A 27897-nucleotide genomic window follows, 5' to 3' on the forward strand; every position below is an offset into this window, starting at 1 on the left:
CCTTCCTCTAAAGGGCTCTCCAGCCTTGGTACAGGCTGCCCAGGACAGGGACCATGTCAGGTCTGGGCCTCGGGATGATCTCTGGGGTCACAGCACTTCCCAGGGGGCATCCTGGTCACCACTTTGATTCTTTATTCCTGCATCAGGTTTTAGCTCCTGTAAAACAAACTTACAAGTCATTCCGAGCTGCCTCAGGCTTTAACACTGGAGCTGCCAGGGATCAGCAGAAGATGAGCCAACAGCAGCTCCATTAGGCACCTCACTTGGCTGCAGTGCACTTAACATCTACTTTGCCTAATTTATAATGTCACAATCTCTCATTTAAACCACATTAACAAAGATTTCCTTTATTTGTCGAGTAACCTCAATATTCATTGTAATATAATGCCTATAAAAATTTCATATGGGCAACAATACAAGTACATAAATTTTAAAATCAATGCAGGCCGGCCGTGCTGGGCCTTGATAAAACAACTCTATTGTCACAGTATCAAGTCAAAATTCCACTGGACTTTCTCTGTTTCCAATTTTAAAACTGATATTTTCATAGATACCATGTATTATTATAAAAATAACCTTGTACAAAATACTGATGCTCTAAACCATTAAATATCACTCCTATTTCTGTAGTAGCAAGACTGAGCACCTAATCCTTGTAAAATGCAGACTCTGAACTATTTCATGTGGGATAAAAATGAACAGGTTGGTTCTTGCAGACAAATTTTAACATTTTCAGAAGAACAACTGAATTTCTGTGGTTATTTCTCATCCATTTTTTTTCTAAGGCCTCTTCTTTAACAAATAATTGTGCAGTCATGGTGAGCGGCAGAGTCCTGCTGATCTCAGAGACCATCCCCTCTCTTGTGCTCACACAGACCCCATCACCTGAGCCTCTGAGAAACCTCACAATTATTAACAAATATCTCATCCATTGAGGGAGGAAAGTATCCACACTCCTTCTCAAATGAGGGCCTGAGGCACAAGGAATTACTTGAACAGAAAAAAGTCTATAATAAAAGCCAAGAACTTTGCTGGAAGGCCCTAAACCCCCATCCAGGAAACTATCCTATTAATAGTTTTACTGTATATCTCCAAGGCCCACATGGAACACAGATCTATGAACACTGTGATCCAAAGCGAGAACTCTGGAGGCCAACCACCACATCAAGTTAGACAAGAACTGGGAGGGCTAAACACTGTTAATCAGGTTTGAGATGATAAATTATTCAGTGACGAACTTGCTGTTTATTTGTTCTTTAAGAACTGGGTCTGCTCTCTGTGTATTTTAACAACCTAAACAAAATACTGATTTCAAACAAAGAGGGAGCAGTAAACAGAGATCACAGAATCCCAGGCTGATTCGGGTTGGAAGGGACCTTAAAGGTCATCTCATTCCACCCGCTGCCGGGGCAAGGACACCTTCCACTAGAACAGGTTGCTCCAAGCCCCGTCCAACCCAGCCTTGAACACTTCCAGGGATGGGGCAGTCACAGCTTCTCTGAGCAATTGTGCCTCTCCACCCACAAAGGCAGGAATTTTTTCCTAATATCTAATCTAAGTCTTTTTCCAACCATAGCTTCCCATTGTCCTGCTTACAGAAGGACCCTCTCGTAGATAAACAAGCTTGGTCTGAGTCACCAAAGCCCCCCAGGTTCCCCCTCCTCGGCCTCCTGGCTGCCCCGAGCCATCAGCACTGCCATCACAACCAGCACTGTCCTGTTCCCACTGACCACCAGACCATTAGTAACAGAATAAGCCTTTTTCATAATAATGACATCAAGAAAGCTTTCCTCTGCTCCAACAAGTGCACTGCAAGAAATTACATCAACAGATCTTAGTCTAGACAATGGGAGAAGATAATGAAAATTTAACGTGTGACTGAAGTGTCCAGGAAAACACTGATTGTGTAACGAGCAAATCTCTCCAGCGCCTCTCCTCCTCTCCCGACATCTCACACTTCTGGTCTGATGGATAACGTGTCAAAGGAACAAAATGTTTTTTGCAGCTACAGAATCTGGACAAATCTGTAAAATGATCACAAGCTACAGGAGTCCACACTGCATTCCAGCTCCTCAACAACACTCTCATCCCTTTAAAATCATTTCTCCTTATCCATATGAATAAATAGGAATAAATTACATGGAGTGGATTATGACTACCCAGAATAATCACCTCCTAATTCTCACATGGAAGTTAAAAGGTAAAAATCCCATTGAGTTCAAAGAAACGAAGCAGAGTCCGTGTATCCTTCGCAAGGATGGAATATTTTAAAATGGACTTTAGCACATTCCACAAACAGGAAGGTTCCCTCTCTGCTTTTGTCTATCGACTCATTAGTTGCCCTACACGTAAACAATCTGAGACTAAAAGCTGCATTTCACAGAAGCGCAGCCATTTCTGAAAAGCCTTCCCCGGCCAGAGATGCCGTCAGCGCAAACCATGCACTAATGCGAGAAGTGGCCGCTTTCGCACGAGTTCATCTCGGTTCACAGCATGATCTACCTTAATAGCAGCACTCAAAATGGGCAGAAACAGAAGTTGGCTAAAAATGAAATCCAGGGAGACTTCAGAAACAAAAGTATATCCGACTGGACTGCAGCAAAACCTCTTGAAAAAATACGAAACAGCAAAAAATTCAGACGTGCTCCGTTTGCGGTCCACAGGCCCCGAGTCAACTGAAATACTAGGAAAAGCATACTTAGGGAAAATCAAAAATCAGGCTTAAAATGTTGTTAGAAATGCAACTTGGACTCTGGGTACCTCTTCCTGGGTACCTTTTCTTTCATGGAAAGGGTGGTCAGGCATTGGAAGGGGCTGCCCAGGGAGGTGGTGGAGTCCCCATCCCTGGAGGTGTTCAAGGACGACTGGACGTGGCACTCAGTGCTCTGGGCTGGGGGACAATGTGGGGATCAGCACAGGTTAGACTTGATGATCTTGGAGGTCTTTTCCAACCTCAGTGATTCTGTCATTCCATGACTTGCTGATTTAACTGGGCCCACATTAAGCAGGTACCTGGAGCACAGCAAAGCCCCAGGGCCAGATGCCCAGCAGTGCCCACCCCACAGCTGGTCAGAGACAACTCACATAGCGGTGACACAGTAAAGAGGTTTTGGGAGAGGGGTTTTTTTGCAAATGAGACAAGTATCTTGATCCTTAGCAATGCCAGCAGTCCCCACGTAGCACTGGTGCCAGGAGTGTGGGCAGCTGAGTGCTCCTGCATCTCTTACAGCCCCTGGGTGAAGCTGCCCTCAGAGATTGAGCTGAACAAACGCCCCAGGGCTTGTGGAGCAGGTCAGAGCACGCTGCCTGCCCAGAGCAGGCAGGAGGATGACTATCTGCATCACCATCAAACCATGAACTCTGCAAGCAGCACAGGTCACTCCAACCTGGTCAGCTCCTCCGCCTCCCCAGAAAAGGGATTTATGTCAAACACGAGCTGAAAAGTCTGTTAAAAGGAGCTTCAGGCTCCATCTTGAAGCTCTAGATACTCCAGCCAGCATCCTGGTCTTTCAGACTTGATCAAAGAACGCCGCTGAAAAGCAACCTTCAAGGTTAAAATCCATCCTGTAATTAAACAGCTCTTGCTGCCTGTGACAGCCTGGCAGGGCACAGGCAGCAGCCGCAGTGCCAAGGTCGGTACAGGCGGAAAATGTCTCCTCCAAGACATGTCTGAAAAACTAAGAAGAAAACACATTATGTTCTTTCCAACACAGAAAAGGGCACGTGCACAGCAAGAGCATCCGCAACCCTCCCTCTCAGATGAGCTACAGCAGCAGCAGCAAACCAGGAGGTCCCTTGGAAAGGAGCTCACCCAGAGCCAGGACTTGTCCTTGGCTGCAACCAGAGCCAGTGCCAACAACAATCACTCTTGCTGTTGCCCTGTAACAGATCAGGAATAGTCTGTGGCTCCAAGGATAAGCATGGCACTCAGGAGAAATTAAACTTCTGCTGGGAGTACAAGTGTGTCTGCCACAGCAGAACCCACAGGATGGCAACCAGAGCCTGAGGAACAGCCCATTGGGCAGCCCCAGTTCACACGGGCAGCAGGAGCATGACCAGAATGGATGTGGGAATATGGAGAAAATAGGAGTTACAGAGGAGAAGAAAACAAACAGCACTTGTTTTGGTATTTCCAAGACAGATAGGGAGGGACTTTTTCCACATAGTGACAGGACAAGGGGAATGGCTTCAAACTGAGAGTACATTTAAATTATATATCAGAAAAAATTTCTTCCCTGTGAGGGGGGTAAGGCCCTGGCACAGGCTACCCAGAGAAGCTGTGGCTGCCCCATTCCTGGAAGTGTTCAAGGCCAGGCTGGACAGGGTTTGGAGCAACCTGTTCTAGTGGAAGATGTCCCTACCTACAGCAGGGATTTGGAATGAGATGACCTTTAAGGTCCCTTTCAACCCAAACTAGTCTACAACTCCATAGAAGTTCTGCTATTCATTTTACATGGATCCTGTCCCTGAAGGTTTGTTACTGGAGTTCTTCTGAAAGTACCTCACACCTTGGAAGGGGAAAGGGCAAAGAATGAGGTGACAAGATGTATCCATATACATACTCCTACTATTGGAACTAAGTCAAGAAGCTACTTACTACTGGATCTTAAAGGAGTTTTTAATTATTTATCACCAAAGCACAGGATTTTTTCTTACAAATCAATAAGAGTTCAGATTTGTGGGATGTTATCTGTTGTACAGGTGCACATATACACACCACAGCTTGAGAAAGGAATGTCTGGTCTTGTTGCCAGCATTAAAGAACCAGAGCTGCATTAAGAATGAGCAGTTACAGCCACTAATACATTCATGTATAGGCTGAAACAGAAACAAGAGAACGGAAATACAAAACAAGAATGAAACAGCAGCTTTACAGAGACTGAGGGGAGCAGAGTTCAGAAATTAACTCTATCAACATTTCCTGTATCGTTGCAGGCAGGTCATAAACTTTATCTGCTCAGATCCCCAGTCTGTAAAATAAAGCTGGATTTATTTTCTCCCTCCTTTGTCGTCAGAGCAGGTACCATCCCTCTGCCACGTGTGGCTCCTGTATCCAACGGCACACTAAGCTCCTGATGGCTCCTGGCATGTCCAAAAACTACTCAAACACTAATAATTATTTCAGGAAAATGCCAGATATTCAGCAATTCCACGGTCACTGCTGTGTCTGCCAAGCTTTCACAGTGCCTGCCCTCTGCACTCCCAGCATCCCTTCTCCACATCACACAGTCACCTTCACTTATTCCTGTGTCAGAGGTAATAAACAGTGAGCACTCACAAAACATTGAACCCATTTCATTCTGCTTCCTCTCAGATTGCACCCAGCTCAAAGTTCAGCAGAAGTCAATACTTCCCCAAAACGACTTGGTTCTCAGATGCTGTAAAAGCTATTTTACATGTTGTCACTTTGGTTCCAGCAGTTCATCAGGCAAATTCCCAGCACAGAAAATCAGAAAGGACCATCAGACCATTTAACCTGGTGTATTTATCTATTACTTGTAAAATCACAGAATCACACTCAGTCTTGGAAGTCTTTTCAAACCTAAATCTTTCTGTAATTCTGTGATTAATTAGTTCAAATGCTCTTTCTACTCTCATTCTCACCAGCTGACAAAGCAGCAGTGAGTGAACCCAAACTCTGATTTCTCTCCATAAACATGGCACACTATGTGCATACCACCCCTTCCACGGGACAGAATAGGGCTCTGCCATTTTCCATCCCAAGTTCACCCATTTCTACCCCATTTTCTGCCCTCATACCCCCCTGAAGTTCACACCAAGCCCCCTGCCAACTCATTTCATTGCAATGAACTAATGCTCTTAGAACTGACGTGGATGATTAACAACAAATTTCACCCCAGAGCCCTGTGTGATGGAAGGGATTAAAGCTCAGCAACACCTGTCCACACCCCCCTCTGGTCCCTGCGTCAGGAGACAAAGCAGCTTCACTTATGCAAATTATATTAATGGAGAAGTTTACAAGGAGGGAGCCAAAAGCAGTAGCTGTGTAGCTACAACTTCACAACACTCACCAGCCTCATGTTCCTTGAGGATCACTGGCATTATCAGTGCTGAAATCTGAAACTAATATAAAAGCTTCTAAGTACATGAATTTTCCAGGAGTAATTACACCAAATTGCAGTGTCAAGGACTTGCCCTTCCACCAGATTGCTGCTGCTGAGAAATTACAAGAAAGAGAAATCAGAGCAAAATCACATCTCCTCGCTCCGACTGCAATTAAGTCATTCACCAATCATAAATTACTTTTTTTTTTTAAACAAATACAAAATTACTGAAGACGTGCCAATTTTTTTAATCTCTTCCGATCTCAAATGTTTAGAACTTTCTTTAAAAGTAGCGTGCAAGTATAAACGTTGACTGAGAGACCAAGAACTACAGCCAATGCTGACAATCACCTCTGATTTATTTATTCATTTATAGGCTCAGGATGAAATTTTACAGAGACTTTAAAAGTTTATTTGCACTATCCAAATCCATCGTAAAGTTGCTAAAATTGGACCAAAGATCCTGCCCCAAAGGCCTTTGAACCGAAAGCATGACAGGGTCAACAAGCACTGGCAGAATGGCCCACAGCCATTACAGCCAAAAGTAGGTTGTTTTTTTCTGTTTGTACAAGTGCATTTAAAAGGCTTAGCAATGCAAGATTGACCAAAAGGGAAAACTGGGATGAAATGTTTGGCCCAAGAATCAGATCTTTCAAAGCTCTTTTAAACAACAAGTTAAAACTACAGGAATGCTCCTGTATTTTTTCTCCCCCAGAGAAAACCAGCCCTTCTGAAAGGGGTCCCTCCAGAGCCCCACATCCCAACTCCATGGCAGTGATCCTCCCAAAATACAACCATGCCCTGCCCATGGCACAGCCAGGCTTCTTTCACCAGACACTTGAAACCTCAAGAGTAAAACATTCACCCACGTTTTATCTTCTTTTAATTGAATTATGGGATTGTTCAGGTTGAAAAAGCCCTCTAAGACCATGAAGTCCAACCATTCCCCAGCACTGCAAGGGCCACTAACCCGTGTCCCCAGGTGCCGTATCTGCACAGTTTTTAAATCCCTCCAAGGAATGGAGATTCCACCACTGCCCTGGGCAGCCTGCACCAGGGCTGGACAACCCTTTAAAGGAAGGAATTTTCCCAATATCCAATTTGAACACCCCCTGACACAACTTGAAGCCATTTCCTCTGGGCACCAACTGGATCTAACTCCATTCACCACCGCTCGCTGGACCCACCATCACTCTTTTCCATTTAAAGCTCAATTTAACCCAGACTCCTGTTTCCCAGAGCTCATTTTTCCTGCTGAAACTGAGGCAGAAACACAACAAACAACAGCAGCCAAGTCACATCCACGGAGCCATCACGTGGAGGCTCGTTCTGCACTCAGCCCCTTGGGACAGGGGTGTCTTTCCCCCAAGGTCTGAAGCACTGAGGATTTTACTGGAATCCCCAGAGCTTTTTAATTTTCCAGGAGGATGCAGAAGCTGTGGGAGCTCTTTTCTCTTGTGCACCTTGAGCAGAGGTAGCAGCTCCCCGCGGGTGACACGCACCCATCCGTTCCCAGCTCCTGCTCCAATCCCATTCCCAGCTCCATTCCCCAGAGGCCCCGGGGCTGCAGGAGGTCGTTGTGCAGCTGGTGCCCGTCTGCTGCACATGCTGGACTGAATCTCTGCGGCGTTTAATGATGGCTTTGATCTGAGCAGCTCCACCAGATCCCGAGAAATCCGCCCTTTCCCCGGTTCCTTTCTCAATAGGACATGACACATGCTGACAGGACAAATTCCTGGCACACTGCAAGGGGACTGGGGGGGTTCTGTGTGGAAGCAGTTCCTTCAAAAACTCTCAAAAATTGTTATTTATTTATGAAAGGCATATTTATATAGGTGTTTACTCAGTACTGGAATGATTTCTTTTTTTTAGATAAGCATGGGGTGAAGCTCCTTCTGTGGAAAACAGTTGTATTTTCTAAGCTAGAAACTGCTGTTTTTTACATCAATTTAGTTCAATTAAATTATGTTATTTGGTTTATGCACCTGGACCTGACGGCTCCTGATAGGCTTTTTAGTAATTTTATTAATTACCAAAAAAAAATAAAGCTATTATTGATAAGAAGATTAAACCAGGCCATTCCACATGATTTCACCAGAACAGAAACCAAGAGCTGCATACACTCGTGTCCTGATATTATAGTTCCAGTGTTGGCTGAAACCATTTCACATGGGAAGGTCCAGGCACTGAAAAGCCATCATAGCTATAAAAGGAGTAAGAGCTATAAAGTATATTAATTTTATGGAAAAGCCACATCTGGCAGGTCCCAGCAGCACCTGCACTGGATCACGCAGGTGTATCACACCTGTAAAGGAACATTACATTTTGGAAGCTTTCGCCGAAAACACACCTAGAAACATCCCTCTGTTTTTAGCACAGAACAGAGCACACTGATCTCCTCACAGATCACTCTCATTTACTTTTTTCCTTAATTAAGGTAATGACGCCCGAGGGAAGGTCTATGTTTCAAAATATAAGCTCCAATATCACAGCATTCCCACAGGAGAAGTAATTGGAGCATCTTTCTGAGGGTCGGATCTCTCCTTCCTGTGCCCAGAGGTGCTTCAAGCACAGGATGCTCAGGAGCTCAGACAGTCAAGGGCCTCCACTGAAGCTCAGAAAATCCAACTTCAACTCCTGCACCTGCCAAACGTCCTACATGTGAACAAAGGTACATCAGGTATTTTCTAACTGGCTCCTGATCTGTAAAATACAGGTAACAACAATCAGCGCCCTTCCTCCAGACTCTCATTCCTTGTCTATTAAAGCTTTGCAACGGGATCTTCACCCTCCCATGCTCTCCTGTCTGTTATTAAGGCTTGGGACACTGCAGGTACAACAAAAAACAACTGAACTCCCACGACAGAGAACACCCAACTGGAGCTGAAAGCAGCATCCACAGCAAGCAGGAGCCCTCCCATACAGCCTCCTACACTGGCAGTCCATATCCATCCCTAAGCATGCATTCTTCTCAAGAAAGTGCTGTAGTACAAAGCTAATTTGAGATAAAAAGCAAGTACATGTTGTCAGCAGCCCCAGCATCCTATATGCACACCAAATTAATTATTTTGGGAATGCTGTTTCTTACTACCTTCACAACCACAAATCCTGTTGACAGCAAAGCTGGGAGGCTGGATTTCCAGCAAAAATTCCACTACTCTGTCATGTATGTTTACCCTGAACTAGTCCACCATAAACCCACAAATATTCAGCTTTTATTATAATGGTAGTTCAGAAAAAAACAAGTCTTTCCCCCTCCTCAAGCAGCTCCCACATGAACCCCCACATGTACCTTGTCACCCAAGCAATGCTAAATAGTAAGATAAGCTTCAGTCTACTGATTTAAGCTTCAGATTTTGGACATGAGGAAGAATTTCTTCACAGAAGGGCTGGTCAGGCATTGGAAGGGGCTGCCCAGGGAGGTGGTGGAGTCCCCATCCCTAGAGGTGTTCAAGGAATGACCGGAGGTGGCACTGAGTGCTCTGGTCTGGTTGACAAGGTGGGGATCGGTCACAGATTGGACTCTGATCTTGGAGGTCTTTTCCAACCTTAGTGGTTCTGTGATTCTACACACTGCTTCATTCCTGAACATGTGAACTAACCTTTGAAACAGATACATTACTATGAATTGTACTAAACTAAATGAACAATGGATTTTTTGACCATAGTCGTCAACAATAATACCTTGAGGAAATAAAAAAAAAAAAAGAGAGGGATAGTCCAGGACAGGAGACAAGAATGATGAGCAAGTGAGTGCACTCACACCGGCTCTCTGATATCCCTCTGAACAGCACAATCATCCAAGGCAAGGGGACAAAAGGCACACTCAAGTGTCTCAAAAGCACTCTCATAGGTATTTCCAGCACTTGGAAAAGAGGTAGATGCCCTGGAGCCTCACTGCAATGAGAAGACATTCACCATCTCAAACAGCACTTGCATCTCTGGACAACAATGCTGTAGGAAGTGCAGTGACACTGAGGGCACCCGTTTGAGTGGATACTCCTGGCGAAACACCAGAGCTTCATTCAGCAGGGTACTCTGACCTTGAGAAGCACAAACCCACACTGCTGGCCTCCCTGCACACCTACTCTAGGTTCACCTGCAGCACTTACCCTTCTTCTCTTAATACTTGTCTGGTCTACAAAACATAACCACCCATCTTTCACCCCACTTTACTTCCTTTATTCTTTGCTTAAATGCTCAACTCAGTGAGATGCAGTAAAGCTGCAAAATAACAGATTAATTTATAAACCCATTGCATTTAGAATCCTTTTTCCTTCTGTATTTTTCACAAGTTACACATCAATGGAACCATTTGGAACAGTCTGAGTGTCCTGCAATGCTGGTTTCAATGTCTTACTGCAAATTTTTCAATTCCATTTTTAGTAAGTCCTGGAAGTGGTGTAAAAATATCAAGAAACAATCGTGCTTGACACCAAAAAAAACCCCAACACTGTAAATGTCAAACAAAAACCTAAACTGTTTTGCAATTTTAGACAGCCAAGCTCTAAGTTCTACTAAAATAATTTGCAGTCTTGATTGCTACAAGCAGATGGAATGAGGTTCGATGAGATACCAACACCTCACTGAGCTAATAGCACCGTGACATAAAATTGGGCTGAATTAACCAGCAGATCCTTAATCTTCTGTATCATCTCCGGTTTAATTCTGCCTTCATTGGCACCATTTCTGTGCAAAGCCCAGCAAATGTGGAAGCCTTTGCAGAATCTGGGCCCACTTATCTTTTTCTGAAAACAGAAAAACAGTTCTTTTGACGATTTCTACCATTTGCAACCAGATAGGGAGGAAGGAGCATAACATCACAGAATCATGGAATCACGGAATGGTTTGGGTTGGAAGAGGCCTTAAAGCTCATCTTATTCCACTCCCTGCCACGGGCAAGGACACCTTCCACTAGACCAGGTTGCTCCAAGCCCCCTCCAGCCTGGCACTGGACACTTTCAGGGATTGAGTGGCCACAGCTTCTCTGGGCAGCCTGTGCCAGGACCTCCCCACCCTCACAGAAAAGAATTTCTTCCCAATATCCCATCTAACGCTGCCTTCTGGCAGTGTGAAGCCATTCCCCCTTGTCCTGGCACTCCAGGCCCTTGGAAATAGTCGCTCTCCAGGTTTCTTGCAGCCCTTCAGGCACTGTAAGGCCACAGTTAGGTCACCCCAAAGCTTCTCTTCTCCAGGCTGAATAATCCCAGTTCCCTCAGCCTTTTCTCACAGCAAAGCTGCCCCATTCCTCTGATCATCTTGGCGGCCTGCTCTGGACTCACTCCAACAGGTCCATATCCTTCCTGTGATGGGATCCCAGAGCTGGAGGTAGTACTCCAGATGGGATCTTACAAGGCTTCCTGAAGCCATTCCATTCCCTAAACAACCTGCATATAAAGAGGGGGGGTTTGGTACAAATGTCACTGATGAGACCCTGTTGGACCCCACTGTGCTGCCCACGGACTGATGGCACAGACGGGCACTCCGGGTAGAGACAAGGGAACACAGAGGGACAGAGGGAGACAGGCAGGAAACATCGCCTGTAAACACACAAACACTGCACCAGCACACACAGCACGGCAGATTAATCACAGCCAAACTTCATCAGCTTCATGACAAAAGAGTGTTTTAATGAGGGCCTCAGGGGAGGAGTTTTGCAGACCTGATGGACACGACCAGCACGGACCAAAGCAGGCGGGAAGGACGGACAGCCGCAGCACCAGGCAGACACGGGACTTTTTAATGCCATGACACTGAGCTAGAGCCATTCAGGGAGTTAAATGCCACCTGCAGAAGCCCAAAACTGAACGGTTTTCTTGCAGCGACACAAAGAAGCACCTAGAAAGATTGAGAGGGCTGACATGGGCGTAATAGCAACAAAGATGAAAATTACACAAGCAATTGTCAGGAAAATTTTCCCAGAGACAGCGCTGTAAACGAATAAACACAACAGAGGCGTTAAACAACGCCAGAGAAAACACCACGAAAGTCACCCAGACTGACAGCAGAGACAGGGGAGTGTAAGCCTGGAACTCAGAGATTTACAGAAGTTTCAAGAGGTACAAGAATTCACTGAAGGACACTTCAAAGAAAGAACTGAAATTCAGAGAAAGAGCAGAGGAAGGCCAAGAGATCAGAACTGTAAAACCAGAAGCAAAAGAGGACAGAGCAATGATGCTTAACCCCGAGCGGGAAACGTCACTTGCGTTTCAACAACATTCAGCACCATAAGAGGAAGAAAAGAAATCACAAACAGCTCAGAATAAAACTGGAAAGGAAAATCAACCTCTGTGTGTTCAACAAACCTCAATCAGAGTTTTAAACAAGTTAGTCTGAATACTGGGTAAGAAAGCAAAGGGCACATCAACTGCTCCAGCAAGAAGCAGATGGGTACCAGGGGTCAGTCTTCACCTCTGCAGGTGAAGTGAGGATGGGATGATACCTGAAAAAAATGTCATATTATAAGCATGATTCTCAAGAAGGAAGTAACTGCAACACACTCCTTTTTTCCCCTAGAAGGGCAGGATTCAGAGGAACGCAGGAGACCAAGGAAAAAAGGTTGAGAGAAAAATCAAAATTAAAATTAACTTGAAACAGAGGTAATTACTGGAAGCACGTTAGAAAAAGAGATATGAAAGGAGAAACATCTACAGCCGTGGGGAGAGAAGCCTGGACAGATGGATGCTGTGTTTTGTTACCATGCCCATGGTATTTGTACACCGAAAGCACCCGAAGCTTACGTGATGTTTATAGTAAGAAAGCTTTAATGTCAACTTTCCTGGCGAGGACAGCAGCATGTACTCGAGGCTTCTGCAAGCCCTGAACCCTCTCTCATTTGTTACCTGATTTCTTGGACCATTTTTCTCAGCTTCACATTATGCAAATCCTTTACTCAAATCAGAACAAGCTGCTGGTAAATAAAAAGAGCTGTTCTACAGTGCTCTTCTGCTCCCTTTGACCAAAATAAGGGAAATGTAACATTTACATGGAAAAGTGAAAAACCTCAGCAGTCTGATAAATAGCCTAAAAAATTCAGAGTACAGTTAATTTACTCCTTTCCATCCAACACTTACAATTTTTGACAGCAATTCGGCAGAAAAAATTTAAGGTTTCATATTTGCTCATATTTCCACATGGACATCTTCCTTCCATTCCAGGCCTGATTTCTGCAGGATATTCTGCCTCTTGACGTACCTTCTGCTCACCAATGCAAATCTCCCCAAAACAGGCTTTTAGGAAACAATGTACAACAAAAAGATACCACAGCTCTCCCAGCTCTTGGCAAGGCTCTTAGGAACGAAAGGAGGAAACGCAGAAGGGAAGGAAAAGCAGATGACAGAGGATGGAAAAAGGGTTGTTTTGTTTTGGTGCTTAAAAAAAATAAAAACACACTAAGCCTCTTCCTTAAGCACTCAGGGCCCATTAGTGTTTTCTGTCCTTCTTTCCCAAACTGATATTTAACAATTTCGGGACAAAACCAGTCTGAGGATAATTCACGTAAACTCAGCAATAATCAGCCCCACGGCCAATAAACTCTTCACCCTCGTAGTTTATTTGCTGCTAAGTCTTGGCCTGCAGCCTTGGAATTTATTCTGCCGGCACTATAGCTATTTCCTTGTAAACAGGAAGCCCCCTCAAATTTGCATTACAGTAAACTCATTTGCTTCATTTAGCCTCAGCCTTATCTGGGAAAGATAAAAGGGTGCCGACAGGTGTATGGGCTCCAGCAAGGAGCCAAGACTGAAAACAGGGGTGAAACCTTTAATATTTTCTGAGGCGACAACGTCAGCGGCACAGGACCCGTCCCTGGTCCCTGGGCTGTGGTTGCCTGCAGGAGATAAACCAACACATTCCTGCGAGCAGAGAGCTGCAATAAGGCAGGGACATTTATTTTCAAGCGTGGATGTGATATTCCAGTGACCTTCGTGCTGTCTGTCCCAGTGACAGCCAGGACCAAGGCGAGGATGGCTGCGCAGCCAGACGTGACAGAGACGAGCTTATGCTCCTCCGAGGAGCTGCTCACACACACAGAAATAATGAGTATCTGGAAAAACTGTTTGATTTCAAACTCATGTAAGAGAGGACTCGTGTGTGTTGTATTTTTTTTTGCTGTTACTATATCAACCTGCCTTTAACCAGGCGATTTATGTCATTTTAAATGAATCACTTCACCAGCAACACAGAACATTTCAGTAAACCCAACACACCATGACTGCTCTAATGAGAGGGATCAAAAAAAACCAGCCAGAAAGCAGCACGAAGGTATCTGACACCAGAATAACGGTCACAATTTCCTACTGTATGAGGAAATCCCTGGTTTCAGTTAGTAGCTCAGAAGTTCAGTCATTTTGAGCATCTTACAGCCGTTTGTGGTCCCGGGCTGAGGCAAGTCTCTGTTCTCGGTTATGTCTCCTCCCACTCCGGTGCTGAGTGACTGAAATGTCCCCATCCCACAGCACCATGGGCTCACAGATGGCTTCTCACCTTCTGCAGAGCACCACAGCCCAGGGGGATGGCAAACCATCCTTTTCCTTCACTATCTCATGCAAACAGGTTCTTCCACAGGCAGCTCTAGGAGCGAGGCATTTCACCTTCACCTTTCCTCCTGCTCCACAAAATTTCCTCTGGCACGTGGTTGCATCTCCCACCCTGCCGAGCCAAATGCAGGTGAACCATCTCTCCAAGCTCAGGAAAACAACCACTGAGACAAGGCAAAAACTGGAGCAGGAGAGTAGAGCACAGCAGGTTCCTCGGGCCTCGTGCTGTGCTACAAGGCTTCCCCGCACTGGGCACGACGGATGTCAGTCCAGGCAACAGCTTTCCAGCCTCCCCACAAGCGCCAATGGTGTCCTTATTTCTCATGGCACTGGAAGGACTATTCCTCCCCTGCACACCCTCCACATCCCACCCTTCACCTGCCCAGAGGGGTCATGTCCCTGCTGGGAACAGGGAACAGCACTGCTGCACGTCACTGACGGCAGAACTGACATCACCAAAGCACTGATAAATGTGAAGCCACCAGCACCCCCAGCAAAGCTGTACCTCAGCCCAACAGGGTAGGCAAAAATTTATGGATATTGTATTATTTTTGAAAGTGTAAACACATACCAGGAAGAAAAATGGGCACCTTCGTCTGTCCAGTAACACCATCCTCAACCAGACCTTAAACTCAACAGCAAAACTTCTTTACCTGACGTCTCAGTGCCCCTGCAAGGGGGATAAACGTGGGCTAGGCACCCTTCACCTTCCCCTGATCCACAGCCTCCCTGTCCTACCCAGCATTCCAGCAGAAAGGCAGGAAAATGAGTGTAGAAGTGGGAAGAGGGCTTCAGAGATGCCTGGCTCACGGCAGACAGCTCGGCTAGGCCACCAGCAGGCTTCCAAACTGCCTACACATTCTGCAGTAAAATTCGGTTTAGATTCTTCCTGTTGCAGTATTTCGTTTGCTGGCTAAATCTTCATTTTTAATATACATATACACATCCAGAGCCATGAAAGAGAGGGAAAGCTCAGTTTTAATTTCAACGATAAATAAGCGATGCTCAGGTGATTTTATAACACAAGCATAACCGGGGGAAAAAGCTGTTTTTTCAGACGAAAAGCTGCTTTTAGCACCAAGCGCTAAGCAAACAACCTCAGCTGTGCCAAGGCACCCGTCTGCTCCCGCGGTGAGATCGGGGAAGGTCGGGGCGAGGGAGTCCAGACCTGCCCCAGCACCTCTGCTCCGTGAGCTGCCTGCTAAGGGAGACCTCGGCTCCGTCCTCCTCCCGCAGCCCCTGTCAAACCTCAGGAAGCATCACCAAAAAAAATCGCTCTGCAGAGCAACACGGCCAGAGCGGCTCGGTTTGGTGCTACCGGTTGATTTAGACAGAATTTCTCACCCGCTGGACGGAGCACCGGGTTGGGGATCCACAAAGCCCCGAGCTCGGGGGATTCATCCCCGGAGAGCGGGGTATCCCCCGCTAAGCCGCCCGAGGGACGCCCGCAGAAGTTGTGCCAAATAAACACACACATCCAGCACATCCAAAACACCCGACACATCCAGCACACACACGGAGCACATCCAGCCCGGCCCCGCGCCCGCCCCGGCCGGACCCGGTGCCTCGGAGGCCGCGGTGCCCGGGCACGGCCGGACCGTTATGTGCGGCCCCGGGGAGGGGGCCGGGGGGCCGGGCCGGGGCGGCCGCGCAGCCGGGGCCGCGGCGGGGCGGGCGGTACCTGGGCTCGGGCAGGGTGATCTTCTTGCTGGCCCTGGCCGCCGGGGTGCTCTTGCTCTTCTCCATCGCCATCAGGTAGCTGACATCGGCCAGCACCGCCTCCAGGTCCGCCATGTTCCCGCTCCGCCGCCGGGCTGCAGATGGAGGCTCCGCCGGGGCAGCCGCCCCCGGGGCGGGGGTTGGCGGCGGGCGGCGGCGGCGGCTCCGCCGGTGCGGCCGAGCGGCTCCCGGTGCGCGTGTGCGGAGCGCGGGGGCCGCTCCCGCCTCCCGCCCTGCGCCCCGGGCGGGCGGCAGGAGGGACGGACGGACGGAGGGAGGGAGGGAGAGAGGGAGGGAAGGAGGGAACCCCCGCCGCGCCCCCTCAGCGCCCGCCCGCCCCCGCCGGGCCCATGGCGGCGGCCGGTCCGCCCCCGCCGCTCGCAGCCGGCGCGGCCCCGCGCGGGCGGCTCGGGGCGCGCTCGGCGGCCATGGGCGGGCCGGGGCTGCCCGGCGCTACCGGGGAAATCCGGCCATGGAGCGGGCGGGGGGGGCCGGAGCGGGGCAGCGCCCGCCGGGATCCCGGGGACGGGGCGGCCGCGGCCCGGGGTGACCCCGCACCGAGAGGAGACGGTCCCGGCCCCCGAGGGCAGCGCGAGGGTCCCGGGGTTCGGGGTCTCGGACACGGTGGGGGATTCCATCCTGTGAGAGTGGGGAGGCCCTGGCACGGGTTGCCCAGAGCAGCTGTGGCTGCCCCATCCCAGAAAGTGTCCAGGGCCAGGTTGGACAGGGCTTGGAGCAACCTGGGCTAGTGGAAGGTGTCTCTGCATATGGCAGGGGGGTTGACTAAATGATCTTGAAGGCCCCCTTCCAACCCAAAGCACTCTGTGATTCTTTGGTTCTGCAGAAGGGGAACACCAGAGCCGACACCGGGCACATGGGGCGAGGAGTGCGATGGCTGCCTGCAAACATCAGCACCCAGTCAAATGCGTCTCTTTAGAATTAATTTCCTCATAGTTTATTAAACCATATTCATAAGAAAAACAGGATGCAAACAAATTCATCTGTGTGACACCCCATTATTGCTCATTGAACCACTTACAGGCAAATAATCATGCAAAGCAAGGCACCCAGGTGTCCTCTGCTCCAGCAGAGCTCCCCGCTCGTATTCCTCCTTAATGTAGTAGTAGCTCCACTGCAGCCAAGCAGATATGCAGATTTCAACTGCCTTCTTTTCTGAATTTCGTCAAATATGTCATAAATAATTGGCTCAATGAAAGGCTAAGTCAATGACAAGTCTGAAGTTTGAAACTCAGCATGTTTTGAGCTCTTTTCAAGTGCCGCCACTCCTCCTGCCTACATCTTTATGAAAGTTAATGATCTGATTAAAGCAAGGTAGAGTATACAGCTGGGAGGATTTCACCATGTGGCTCATTATGAACCGTCTGAGAACCTGCTTTTTGTTAAAAATGTTAAGTTAGGCCAACATTTTTCACCTGAACAGATCCACTGGGGAAGGTTTCTTCTCCTCCAGTGGCCACAGAGCAGAGCTGAGGCTCAGGGTGTCCAAATGAGTGGAAGGAAATGGGGAAGGACCTGGGGCGTGTCCCTTCTGGTTGCTCAGGGTGAAGTCTCCCACCAGCCCTGTTTAAAGGTTTCACTGAGCCGAGCTGAGATGGAAAGGGGTATTTTTATCTCTTGAAATCCTCTGGACTGGCAGTGAACACTGGGGCTGGCTGTGGGCCGTGACACGGTTCCTGTGACTCCTCAGGCTCAGCTCAGACTCACAGCTCCCACTGCAAAGTTTATTCCAGTGCCTCTGCATGGGCTCTTCGCTTGCAGGCATGTGGTGGGAGAGATATTGCCCCCAGACATGATGATTTCAGGTCCTTTCCAGGTCCCTTCCATGGTGCCTCTCCCCGAGCCTGGCAGAGCAGTCCTGCTCAACCCTCCACTCCTGAGAGGTCCCATGGTGGCTGTGAAGCCATCCAGGCTCCTAGAGCTGCACACCCTCATTAACACCTGCAGAATTACTGTCTAATTAAATAAGTACATCAGAATACATGTAAATACATCAGTACACATGATGGCCTCTGCTCTAGCGTAATCCACCAAGGCAAAACCCACAGTCTGTGCCTCATCTGTGGGATCATTTCAGAGCTTTAAAATGTTTGTGCTGATGAGAAAGGCTGGCATTGTCTAGTGACAGGTCTAAAAGTGTTTGGCTCTGCTGTTCTAAGGAATATTCTGTTTAGCCACGAGTAATTATTTGCCACCCTCGCCACATCCTTAGCCTGATTACGTGAGCAGACATGTGCCTTTTGCCAGCTCTTCTGAGGGGACTCCCAGGATTTGGCTCCTGCAGCCCCTCTGCCCATCACTCACTGATATTTCCACGGAAAGAGCTGGGTTTCATTTCCTGAAACGTGACCCTGCAGAAGCAACAGCTCCACAAGGAGGATCTCAGTGCTCACCTGACGGTGTTGCCAAACACCCCAAGCACAGGCAAACAAACCGTCTCTGCCCAGAGGAGGAGGGCCCAGGTTTGCTGAGATATTTAAATGGCTTTACTGTGCTGGTGACAGCAATAGAAGTTACCAAAATGCCACTTAGGATTCCCAATGCTCTCCTATTTATTCCTGTGCTACATTTTCACCTTTTTGTCTGGATATTATTGTTGTGTACACATCAAAGACATTCCTGCTGACAGTTTCTAGGAAGTCAGGAAGACAGCCAACCGAGTTAAGGAACTTGTTTTCTTCTTTCTGCTTCTGGGTTTCCATCAGTGCTGATGTGGCAACAGCAGCTGGCACCAGAGTGGAGGTGGGTTATAAGAAAAGGTGTTCTCTGCACCATTTATTTCCCAAGTGTGATTGCAGTGCAGTTGGAGGTAGTGGAATATCCCCGCAGCCACCCTGGGCACTGGCTGGGGAGGCAGCACAGCTCTGGCTATTCATGCTCACCTCTAGCATGTAAACACCTCTAATGTGTAAACACCTCTAGTGTGTAAAATACATATTTTTTTAGTGATATATTCCAGTATTTTCAAGGTCACTGGGATGAGCATTTTTTAATTACAGAGTGGAATCAAGTGGAAGCCAAAACAAGTAGAACAGGCAGTGCCAGCCTCCTCCTTTGCAGGGAAGTTCAACTCCCCAAGTGCAAGACTGCAGTTTTCTTTAGCCTGTGTTGTATCCCAGGCCGTGTTTGTGCTGTTCTTTTGTGTTGTTTTATGCCGTGTGTGTTGGTTTTGGTGTTTGCATGTGTTTATAAACAGTGCTTTATGCCTGCCTTGGGATTCCCCCAGGTAAAGGAAACCCAGAGTTAATCGATGCCAGGGTTAGCAGAGGTCAGAATACGGTACACTCTGAATGCATTTAAGTATCTCCTGACATTTCTGTGGATGGTGATTGATACTGCTCAATCAGTTTAAGCCTGTCTTGAGGCCTGGCTGGGCTGGAGTGCCGGGGTTCATGTGCAACCACTTCAGAGCCAAGAAACCAACCTCCCCTTGCTGCTCCTTCCTTCCAAGGAGCAAGTTCCTCCTATCATCTGTATAAGATTTAAATGTTTAATTATGCCCTGCTCTGCTTCACAGGATGACAGATGATGTTACAGACAGTAATGAGGTTATCATACGTTTATTAGTGCGTCCTACATTAACACCATCCCATCCAGATAATGGTGCAACATGTTACACCAGGACAGAGGCACATCCATCCTGCTGCCCTCCTTGTGGCCAATCCCATATCAAATAAGATCCCTGCTCTATGCATGGCTAATGCCAATAACATACCTCAAGGGGAACGCACACATAGAAGATTATTAAATCCTACTTTTTAATACTATTTTTACTAATATTTATCATGTGTTACCCAAAATGCTCATAGGTTGAGATTAAGAGCATTAAGGAGTGTTTATCTCAGTTCCCTCCATGGGATACTGCTGTCTACAGAGAGAGCAAGTTCCCTTCCCTGGCAGCACCGGGGGAAGACAGTTTATCAGTGATGGATCCCAATTGGACCACTCTGTGGGTTGTTTATAGCCAAGCAGAAAGGTTATGTTTTGATGTTTCCTCCACTTCTGGTAGTATTGTCTGGGGTGCCTGAATGAAGGGAAGAGGGCAGAACCCCTTTCACCACACTCCCCAGTGTTCCAAATCAGCTCCTGAGTGCAGGGTTACCTGGAGGGGAAGCAGCTCCTGCTTAACGAGGTTGTGTGAGGATTCATTAGGCAGCAACAGTGAAGTGCCCAGAGGCACTTCTCAGTAGGAGAGGAGTAAATACAAACTATTCCTGGGAAAAGTGGGGCAATGCCATCCCTCCTCAGGCCCCCACGCCCCCCCCATCCCTCCCTGCAGCAAAGTCAGCCTCACCCCCACTGCGCTCAGCCGAGTGGACACGGTGGAGAGGGACGGTGTTAGCCCCACATCCCAAGGAAACAGCCTCATTCTGCCCCCTTTGCCTGTCAAATTCTCTGCTTTGCCATGCCCCGGGGGGGCTTTGGCCCCTCTCCTCCCACAGTCCATGCCAATCCCACAGGCATTCCTCTGCAGCATCCGCACCCAGGCTGGGGTTGCATCCCATCTCCCTAATGCTGCGCTAATAAGCAGTGAGAGGCAATGTGGAAAACAAATAGAGTAATTAATGGCCATTTCTGCTGCTGCTTTTAGTCACTGTCTATTCCAGAAGGAGCAGTTTTACAGAAGAAGCCTCTGCCCTCGCAGTGCCCTCGCATTAGGCGCCCTAACTCTCCAGAGGAGGGGAGTTCCGCAGCTTTAGCCTCCTGGAGAAACATGGTGGGTCCTCTGCATCTCCATAGATTCCTCCAGCTTTCTCCTGAATACTCTTAACAAAGGTACTTCAGCCACCTCAGAAAGGTGAAGCCTCGGTGTAGCTTATCATCATCACGTTCCTTTTTGCAAATAGCTGACATGATGAGGAGGTTGGGTTTTAATTAGGAAACAAGTGGTAATTCAATTCTCAAAAATATTATTCACCATCAAACATTCATACTGGCATAGTCAGACTAGCAGTAATAATGTCCTCTGGGGGCAGAGATAAGAGCAGAGTTGAAAGTCATGTAACGTCTATAAAGTCTTGCATGAGAAAACACAGGCACGAGAGGTCTCAGGCCCCCACTTGCAATTGCATCACGTTATTGTAATAAAAATATCTTTCTGACATTTTCCTCTGCACGTTTTCTTACCCTGACATGCCACATAGCCATGTCCTGGTGCTGCCTCCCTCCTCAGTCCATGCCTTGCCAGCTGCAGCCTGGAAGTCTCAGCTGTGACCCCTTCAAAGCACACACAGGGGTGTTACTAAAACTGAATGTGGTGATGAAACACTTTCCCCTCCCACCATGCACACAGCTAAATAAAGAAGCATCACCCTCTCACCTGGCTAGTGCAAGCTTCAAAAGCACAGGAGCAGCATGTGGATGAGCCAGGTCACAGAGCCAGTGATGCCAAAACCATCTCAGCCAGGGTGACCCATGGAGGCACAGGGACAACACCGGAGGTATGAAACACCCTCCAGAAGGAAGGCAGAGCCAGGGACCTGCATTAATACCCAGCCCTGGTTCTGCTCCTTAAGCAGCATCACCTGGTGCATCCCCACTGAACCCACCTGGGCTGCTCTGCAGGAATTGTCATGGGGCAGGAGGGACCAAGGAGAAGTTTGAGCCATTTTCACACCTAAATCTCCACCTGTGGTTGTCCTCAGAACTCTGTCATGATATGGACATGGCATCAGACCTTGGTGGAGGGGCTTGTTACAGCCCTGTCCACAGGGTTAGAGGTGCCTGATGAGAGCCAGGTACAGTGGGCAGTGACCCTTCACAGACCACCCTCCTGGGTCACAGGGCCCCTTCCTTGCATCCCCCAGCTCAGGACTGACACATCTTCAAGAACTCCACAAACAAAAACAACGGAGTGTGTTGTTACAGATTAAAACAAATAAACCCGAAAAGAACTGGAACAGCAAATGTCTCAAAGCCCTAAAAAAAAAATCAAAGTGTTCCCGTTCATCACTGTGGGGATGTCAGTGGGCACTGAAGGAGCATTTTCCCTGCACAGATTGATCAGACAAACAGATGTCAAGAGGGACCCATTGAGCGTTTGCTGTTCCACAGGCTGGCTTGAATGTAACTCGATAAAGGGGGGAAAAATCAATAATTGCCTAATTTAGCTATAAATTTTGATGGACAGAAGCAGAAAAACCAACAACTGTGCAGATATTGAAATGGCAGAAGGTAATTCAGATTCTGTCACAGCGTCCAAGGAAGGTAAATCGTGCAGTGCTGAAAACGAGAGCCCTGCTCTGCCCATCACAGAAGTGGATCAGGACATGGTCAGCTCTGGGATAGTGCAGGGCTCGTTCTGGCAGGGGAGGTGCCAAACCCACCACGGTGGGAGCGGGTCAGAAGCTGGAGGGTGTGGGACTGAAATTCCCCTGGAGCGCCAGCGAGGCTGCCTGCGGGAAACCTTCAAAATCTGCTCCTTGGAAACAAGTCTGTTATGTGGTAAATGCTTTCTAGTTATTTCTCTTCCCTGGCTTTTTGTGCTCAGTCTGTTAACACGCAAATTGGCATTTGCTGCCCTGGCTGATCATTCACCCGGATCCAATCTCACCCGTCTGGTCTCTGTGCTGGCTCTGGGCACCTGATGTCACCACAGACGAGGGCAGTGTCACTGGAAGGGGCACCACAGACTGCTCCTCCACCTCAGAAGCCCGGTTCCAGGGCACCCAGGTGCTGCGGGTGCAGCCCTCACCCAGGGAAACCCCACCAGAAACATGGGAATGTGCTGCCAGCTTGAGATGAAAATGGCGTGGAGTTTATTTGGACTTCTGTCACATCAAAAGGGCCCTTGTTTGAATTCTTCTGCCTTTAGCCTGGAGAAGAAGAAGGGGAAAGATTGGCTCCTATTAATAGCCTCGCATCCCACAAGATCCGAGCCTCACAAGAAGCCATGAAAGACTGCGGCATCTGATTCCCTGAATAAATAAGGTAATTTAGGAAGAAGTGTGTGCTCAGCAGCCTTCATTACTGCCTGCTCGAGTTCGGTGGGAGATGACAGTGACAACTCATTTTGCTGTCCCAAGGTCCCAGAGGAGCTGTGCTGCACCCGAGAGCCACCAGCACAGGCAAGGGTACTGCCTCTCTCCCAGAATTCCTGATGCTGCAGCTAACACCCCCAGGACTGTCACAGAGGGAGTGGAAGGAGCACCCCAGAAAGGTGATGGGCCAGCAAAGCTGGGACACAGCTCCTACAGAGATGCCAAGGGACGGGAGCTGGTGACAGGGCAAGGTGATTCTCAGGAAAGCATCTGCATCAGGAAGGAGCCAGCAGGGAGCAGGAGTGTGGTGGGGCTCCAGTCCTGCATCCCCAGGGACTGAGGGGGCAAAGTCACCAGGGACCCCCCCTCCCACAGGGAAGGGCCAGGGCCTGGCCATGGCAGGGATAGCTGCTGCCCATCTGCAGGCCCCTGGCACCATCCCACACCAGGAGTTTTCTCTCGGGGACTGTGGGATGTGCAGAGGGGTGTCCCACTGTGCCAACTGTGGGTAGAGCCCGTGGGGACACTGGCCACAGGCACCAGCCTGGCATTATCCAGGGTGCAGGGAGGGGTCTGACCCCAGACCACAACGCACGTCCTGGCGACACTCAGATTTATACCAGCTTTCCCTTAAGCAGATTTTCAGGCTCTAAGTGTCAAGTTTAATCCCAACACCAAAGGGTCATGTGGCAGCCGGTGCCTCTAGCTGCATCATCACCCCACACGCAGATGCTGGGACTGGGCTGCCCTTTGCGTGTCGGGCTTGAGGTCACCAGGGCCACCAGTTGTGCCATCCCTAGGGTTCTGGATCTGCCCTTGTGCCAGCACCCAAATCCATGGCTGTCTGGTCTGGAGTGAGGCTGTGGGAAAGGTCATGGGGGAAAGGAGCCCGTGGTCCCTGTGGAGCAGAGCTGTGCTCCTGCTGCACATTCAAACAGCAAAACAGAAGGATCTGCAGGATCATAACCCATCCTATCTGCAGTCCCATATGCCAAACAATTAATCTTCTCTCTCAGCGCCCTTGTAAAGCACACCAGTAAATTACCTTCATTTCACAGCTGAGGGAACGTGGTTCCAGTGAGGCCACTGCCCAAGGCACGTGGGAGTGGCCACGGGGCTGTCCATGGGTGGGTCAGTGGGCACATCCACCCGGTGGCTGCAGGTCCCCCAGGACAGCCTGCCCGGGGGAACAGGGACAATGCACAGAGAGATTTACACATCAAAAAGCACAGTGAATAAACCCTCAGTGACCTCAAAAGCATCTTTCTGCTAAAATGCATTCCCATGGATTTAGCATCTGCAGCTCAGCTTGACCCTGGGGGCTTGGAAGAGGCACCTCCAGTGGAAGGGAGTAGCAGATCCCCTAGAAGCAACATGCATTCCATAAGGGAATCAGAGCAAATTCAGGCACCAAAATGCCGTTACTGTGGGAAGGGAATGGCAGCGTGTGGATCTGCAGCAGCCACCATCCCCACAGGAGCAGAGCCATTGTCCTTCGGAGCCCAGGTCGGTGCCCAGAGGGATGGTAATGGTTAAAGTGCCCCATTTCTCATTCCACACGGCCTCTACTTTTGGAGCTCATCTGGGCAGATAATGGACTTTGCTTTCTGACTTAATCTGCTGTAAATCTCTCCCATAATTGCTTATCATCCGGAAACCTGGAGAGAGCCAGGACAGACATTCCCTCTGTGCGATACAGCCGTCCTCTCCCTCCCTGTCCTCATCCTGCTGCCGGCCTGTGCCCAGAGCACTCAGAAAACCTAGAGTGTCCAGCAAACCCAGACTCCCCAGAGCACCCAGTACATCCAGCACACCAGAGCACCCAATGCACATGGGTGCTCTGAGCACCCAGTATGCCCAGTACACCCAGTGAACCCCTGCACCCACTCGCCTCCCCGCGAGACACATCCAAAATCTGCAGCGGCATGAACGGCAGTGAGGAAGCTCTCGATGGGTACTGAGGTGGCAGCTGTCCCGTTCAGCCCCCAAAATGAAAGGGCTCTGTCCCTCTCACAGTACCCCAGCTTCTTCCATCCCTGAGAGAGCCGAGGGCTCTGTTGGGAAGGCAACGCATGCAGGTACGGGTGTAGGTCAGGGGCTCACAGCACCCAAACCCCTCACAGCACAGAGGCTGCCTGGGCTCTGACCGAGGGCACAAGCCCACCTCAGGAATTCGGCGTTGGTGGGGGCTGCAGAGTCTTTGAGTTCAAAGCGCCTCTTATGGCAGCTGTGAGTGGCATTTTGTGCTCGGGCTGGCGAAGGAGCAATCCCGTCCTGCAGGGGAAGACGTCACACACGGAGAAGGTTGCTAAGCGAGCAGGTCCCTCCTCATGATGCACGACTTCATTACGCGGCTCCCTAAATGGATGTTACACACCAATGACATTTGCCTTAGAGCATATGAAGTCCCAAAATAGCGGGCGGCTCTCCGCGTTATTGGTTTGGTTTCCTGAAGAATGTCCCTATTGTCTGCAGGGCTGCGGTGCCCCATGGCTGGTAGAACTCTTGGGTGGGGTGGCAGGAGGGATGGGAACCCCCAAACCAGCCAAGCTGTGTCCGGGATGCGAGCGATGGGGGAGCCTGGGGTGGCCCCATGCGCAGGAGGGGGCAGGTGGGCTGCACACTGCAAGCAGGGGCCCTGGGGTATGGTGCAGGTCTCTCTCTTGCTCTGATCGTTTTTCTCTCCCTACCTTGAGCATCTTTCTTGATGCTTTGCTCAGGGTTTTTGTGCAGGCCACGTGTTATGAGCAGAGGACACGGCCTGAGGGGAAGAGTCTTGTGCTGCTGCTCGAAGGGATGCTCCAGACACAGCCCCGCTCCTGCAGCCTCCCACCACCACTGGACCCCAAAGCTCTGCCTAAGGGACCAAATCCAGCTCATTACACACCTTCCAACCCGTACAGAGGTGACAGGCACCATATTATACCCCAGGAACCCGGGTAAGGCCACTTTTCCTGTCCTGCAGCCACAGCCACAGTGGCAGCAGTGAGGACCAGAGGGACCAGCTGCTCACGTAGCCATTTCATCTAAAATTGCTTAAACTCAGCTCAGGCTGTCTTTTTAGTTGAACTGAACAGTGCAGAGAGAAGGTCTGGCACCAGTACATAAGGTACAAGTAAAAAAGAAACATGTCCATGCTGAAGAGACAAATTTGCTTTTCCTTTTTTCCCTGATTTCCTAAGAACATCCATGGCCGCTGATCTGCGCAGCACTGCCCTAATCCGGTGATATATTTTAATCCCATTACGTTGCCATGCTCTTGCTCACAGCCCGCCTGGACCAGGAGGAACAGATGTTTCCTAATTGGCACTTGTGCTGCCCAGGGGTTTCCAGCAGGGACAGTATTCCTTTGACACTGACGGCGAGTCCCTGCTGCTGGCTTTACAGCCTCAAAGGATTTCACGGCTGCTGCTGTTCCACTGCCCCACCTCGAGCTGCTGTTCTCCATCCCGTGGCACCGGCGGTGACCCCGGCCGGTGCGTGGGCTCGGTGGAGGGGTCACGCCGTCACCGCTGGCCATTGCTGAGGGTTAATTGCCGGCTGCGGCGGGACAAGGAAGCAATCAGGGCTGCCCTGGCCGCTCGCCCGGAGGGAAAGGCAGCATTTGCTTTTTTCCATCTATTTGGGGAAAGGTGTCGGATGCGAAGCCCCGTCCCACAGCACCCGGGTGGCTGCAGCCGCTGTGCCGGGGGCCGAGGGCTTCCCAGCTCCTCACCCTCACCACGGCCGACTCGTTGTTCCCAGCGCATCCCTCTGGCTTTTCATCTTATTGAAGTGTTTTGGTTTTGTCCTCTTCCACCATCGAGGGCCAGTGGTGATGTGTGGGGCCGCAGCGTCGCTGTCCTGGCCGCCTGTAATCCCCTGATCCACGTTAATCCCATTATGTCTCCACGCGGCTGTTTCCAATTCTGGCCTTTGAAGAAGTGATGTTTCTTAATTAGCTTTTCAACTGGACGGGATTTCTTTTACTGTCTGAAAGGAGCTGTAGAGCTTTCATTCCTTCTTTTTTCTCCCTCGTTGCACTGATGTTAGGAACAAAAACAAAGCGCAGAAAGCAAATGGGAGCCTGGCATTCCGGAAGAGAGCATCCATCAGCCCCGGTCGCAGAGCCCAGGGACCACGAGGGGATCATTTGTCTTACCAGTTGCTGGACAGGGTTGGTGCTGCCTCTGCCCATAACCCAGAGCTCTCCCCCCCTGCCCTGCACGGCCCCTATGAGGCGGGCAAAGCTGCACTCTGAGCTGGCACTGGCCCAGCGATGCCAGAGGGTCCTGCACCAGCGCCCAGCAGCCACCAGTCCCGGCTGATTCCCTTTTCACTGCTAATCCTGGGGTTTGGCTGCAGCATTCGCAGCCCGAAATGGAAAAATTTCTTGACCCCCCCCCCCCACACACTCCCCATTCACATCTGAGTATTAAAACTGGTGGCTATAAGCAGAGGTTCTGCTCATGGCACGGTGCCAGTTCTTGGTGCCCCCCCCAGCCCCTCCATCCTCCCCCGGCCACCGGCAGAGACCCACTGCCCAGCAGGTCCTCCCCGCCCACCAGAGCCCCTCGCTTGCAGCACCTACTTTTTCTC

At 49.5% G+C, this 27897-nt stretch overlaps 1 protein-coding gene and 1 long non-coding RNA gene across 3 annotated transcripts in view; both read right to left on the reverse strand.

The window, feature by feature from the left end:
• Nucleotides 1–16527, reverse strand: part of GRK3 (G protein-coupled receptor kinase 3) — a 65906-nt gene extending 49379 nt beyond the window's left edge. Inside the window, exon 1 of the mRNA XM_064674866.1 lies at nucleotides 16284–16527. Within this exon, the coding sequence (XP_064530936.1) occupies nucleotides 16284–16396 (113 nt within the window). The 5' untranslated portion in view covers nucleotides 16397–16527. The remainder of the gene's footprint in view (nucleotides 1–16283) is intronic.
• Nucleotides 16528–23074: 6547 nt separating this feature from the next.
• Nucleotides 23075–27755, reverse strand: LOC135424057 (uncharacterized). Of its 2 annotated transcripts, XR_010435072.1 has the most exons (3): nucleotides 25484–27667; nucleotides 24365–24496; nucleotides 23075–23154 (listed from the first exon to the last, which is right to left on the reverse strand). It is a non-coding gene; the product is annotated as an uncharacterized LOC135424057 (long non-coding RNA). The 2 variants fall into 2 exon arrangements; XR_010435071.1 differs by having other exon boundaries at nucleotides 24365–27755.
• Nucleotides 27756–27897: the final 142 nt, after the last annotated feature.

Source organism: Pseudopipra pipra, chromosome 18, assembly GCF_036250125.1.
Source record: "Pseudopipra pipra isolate bDixPip1 chromosome 18, bDixPip1.hap1, whole genome shotgun sequence".
Lineage (NCBI taxonomy): Eukaryota > Metazoa > Chordata > Aves > Passeriformes > Pipridae > Pseudopipra > Pseudopipra pipra.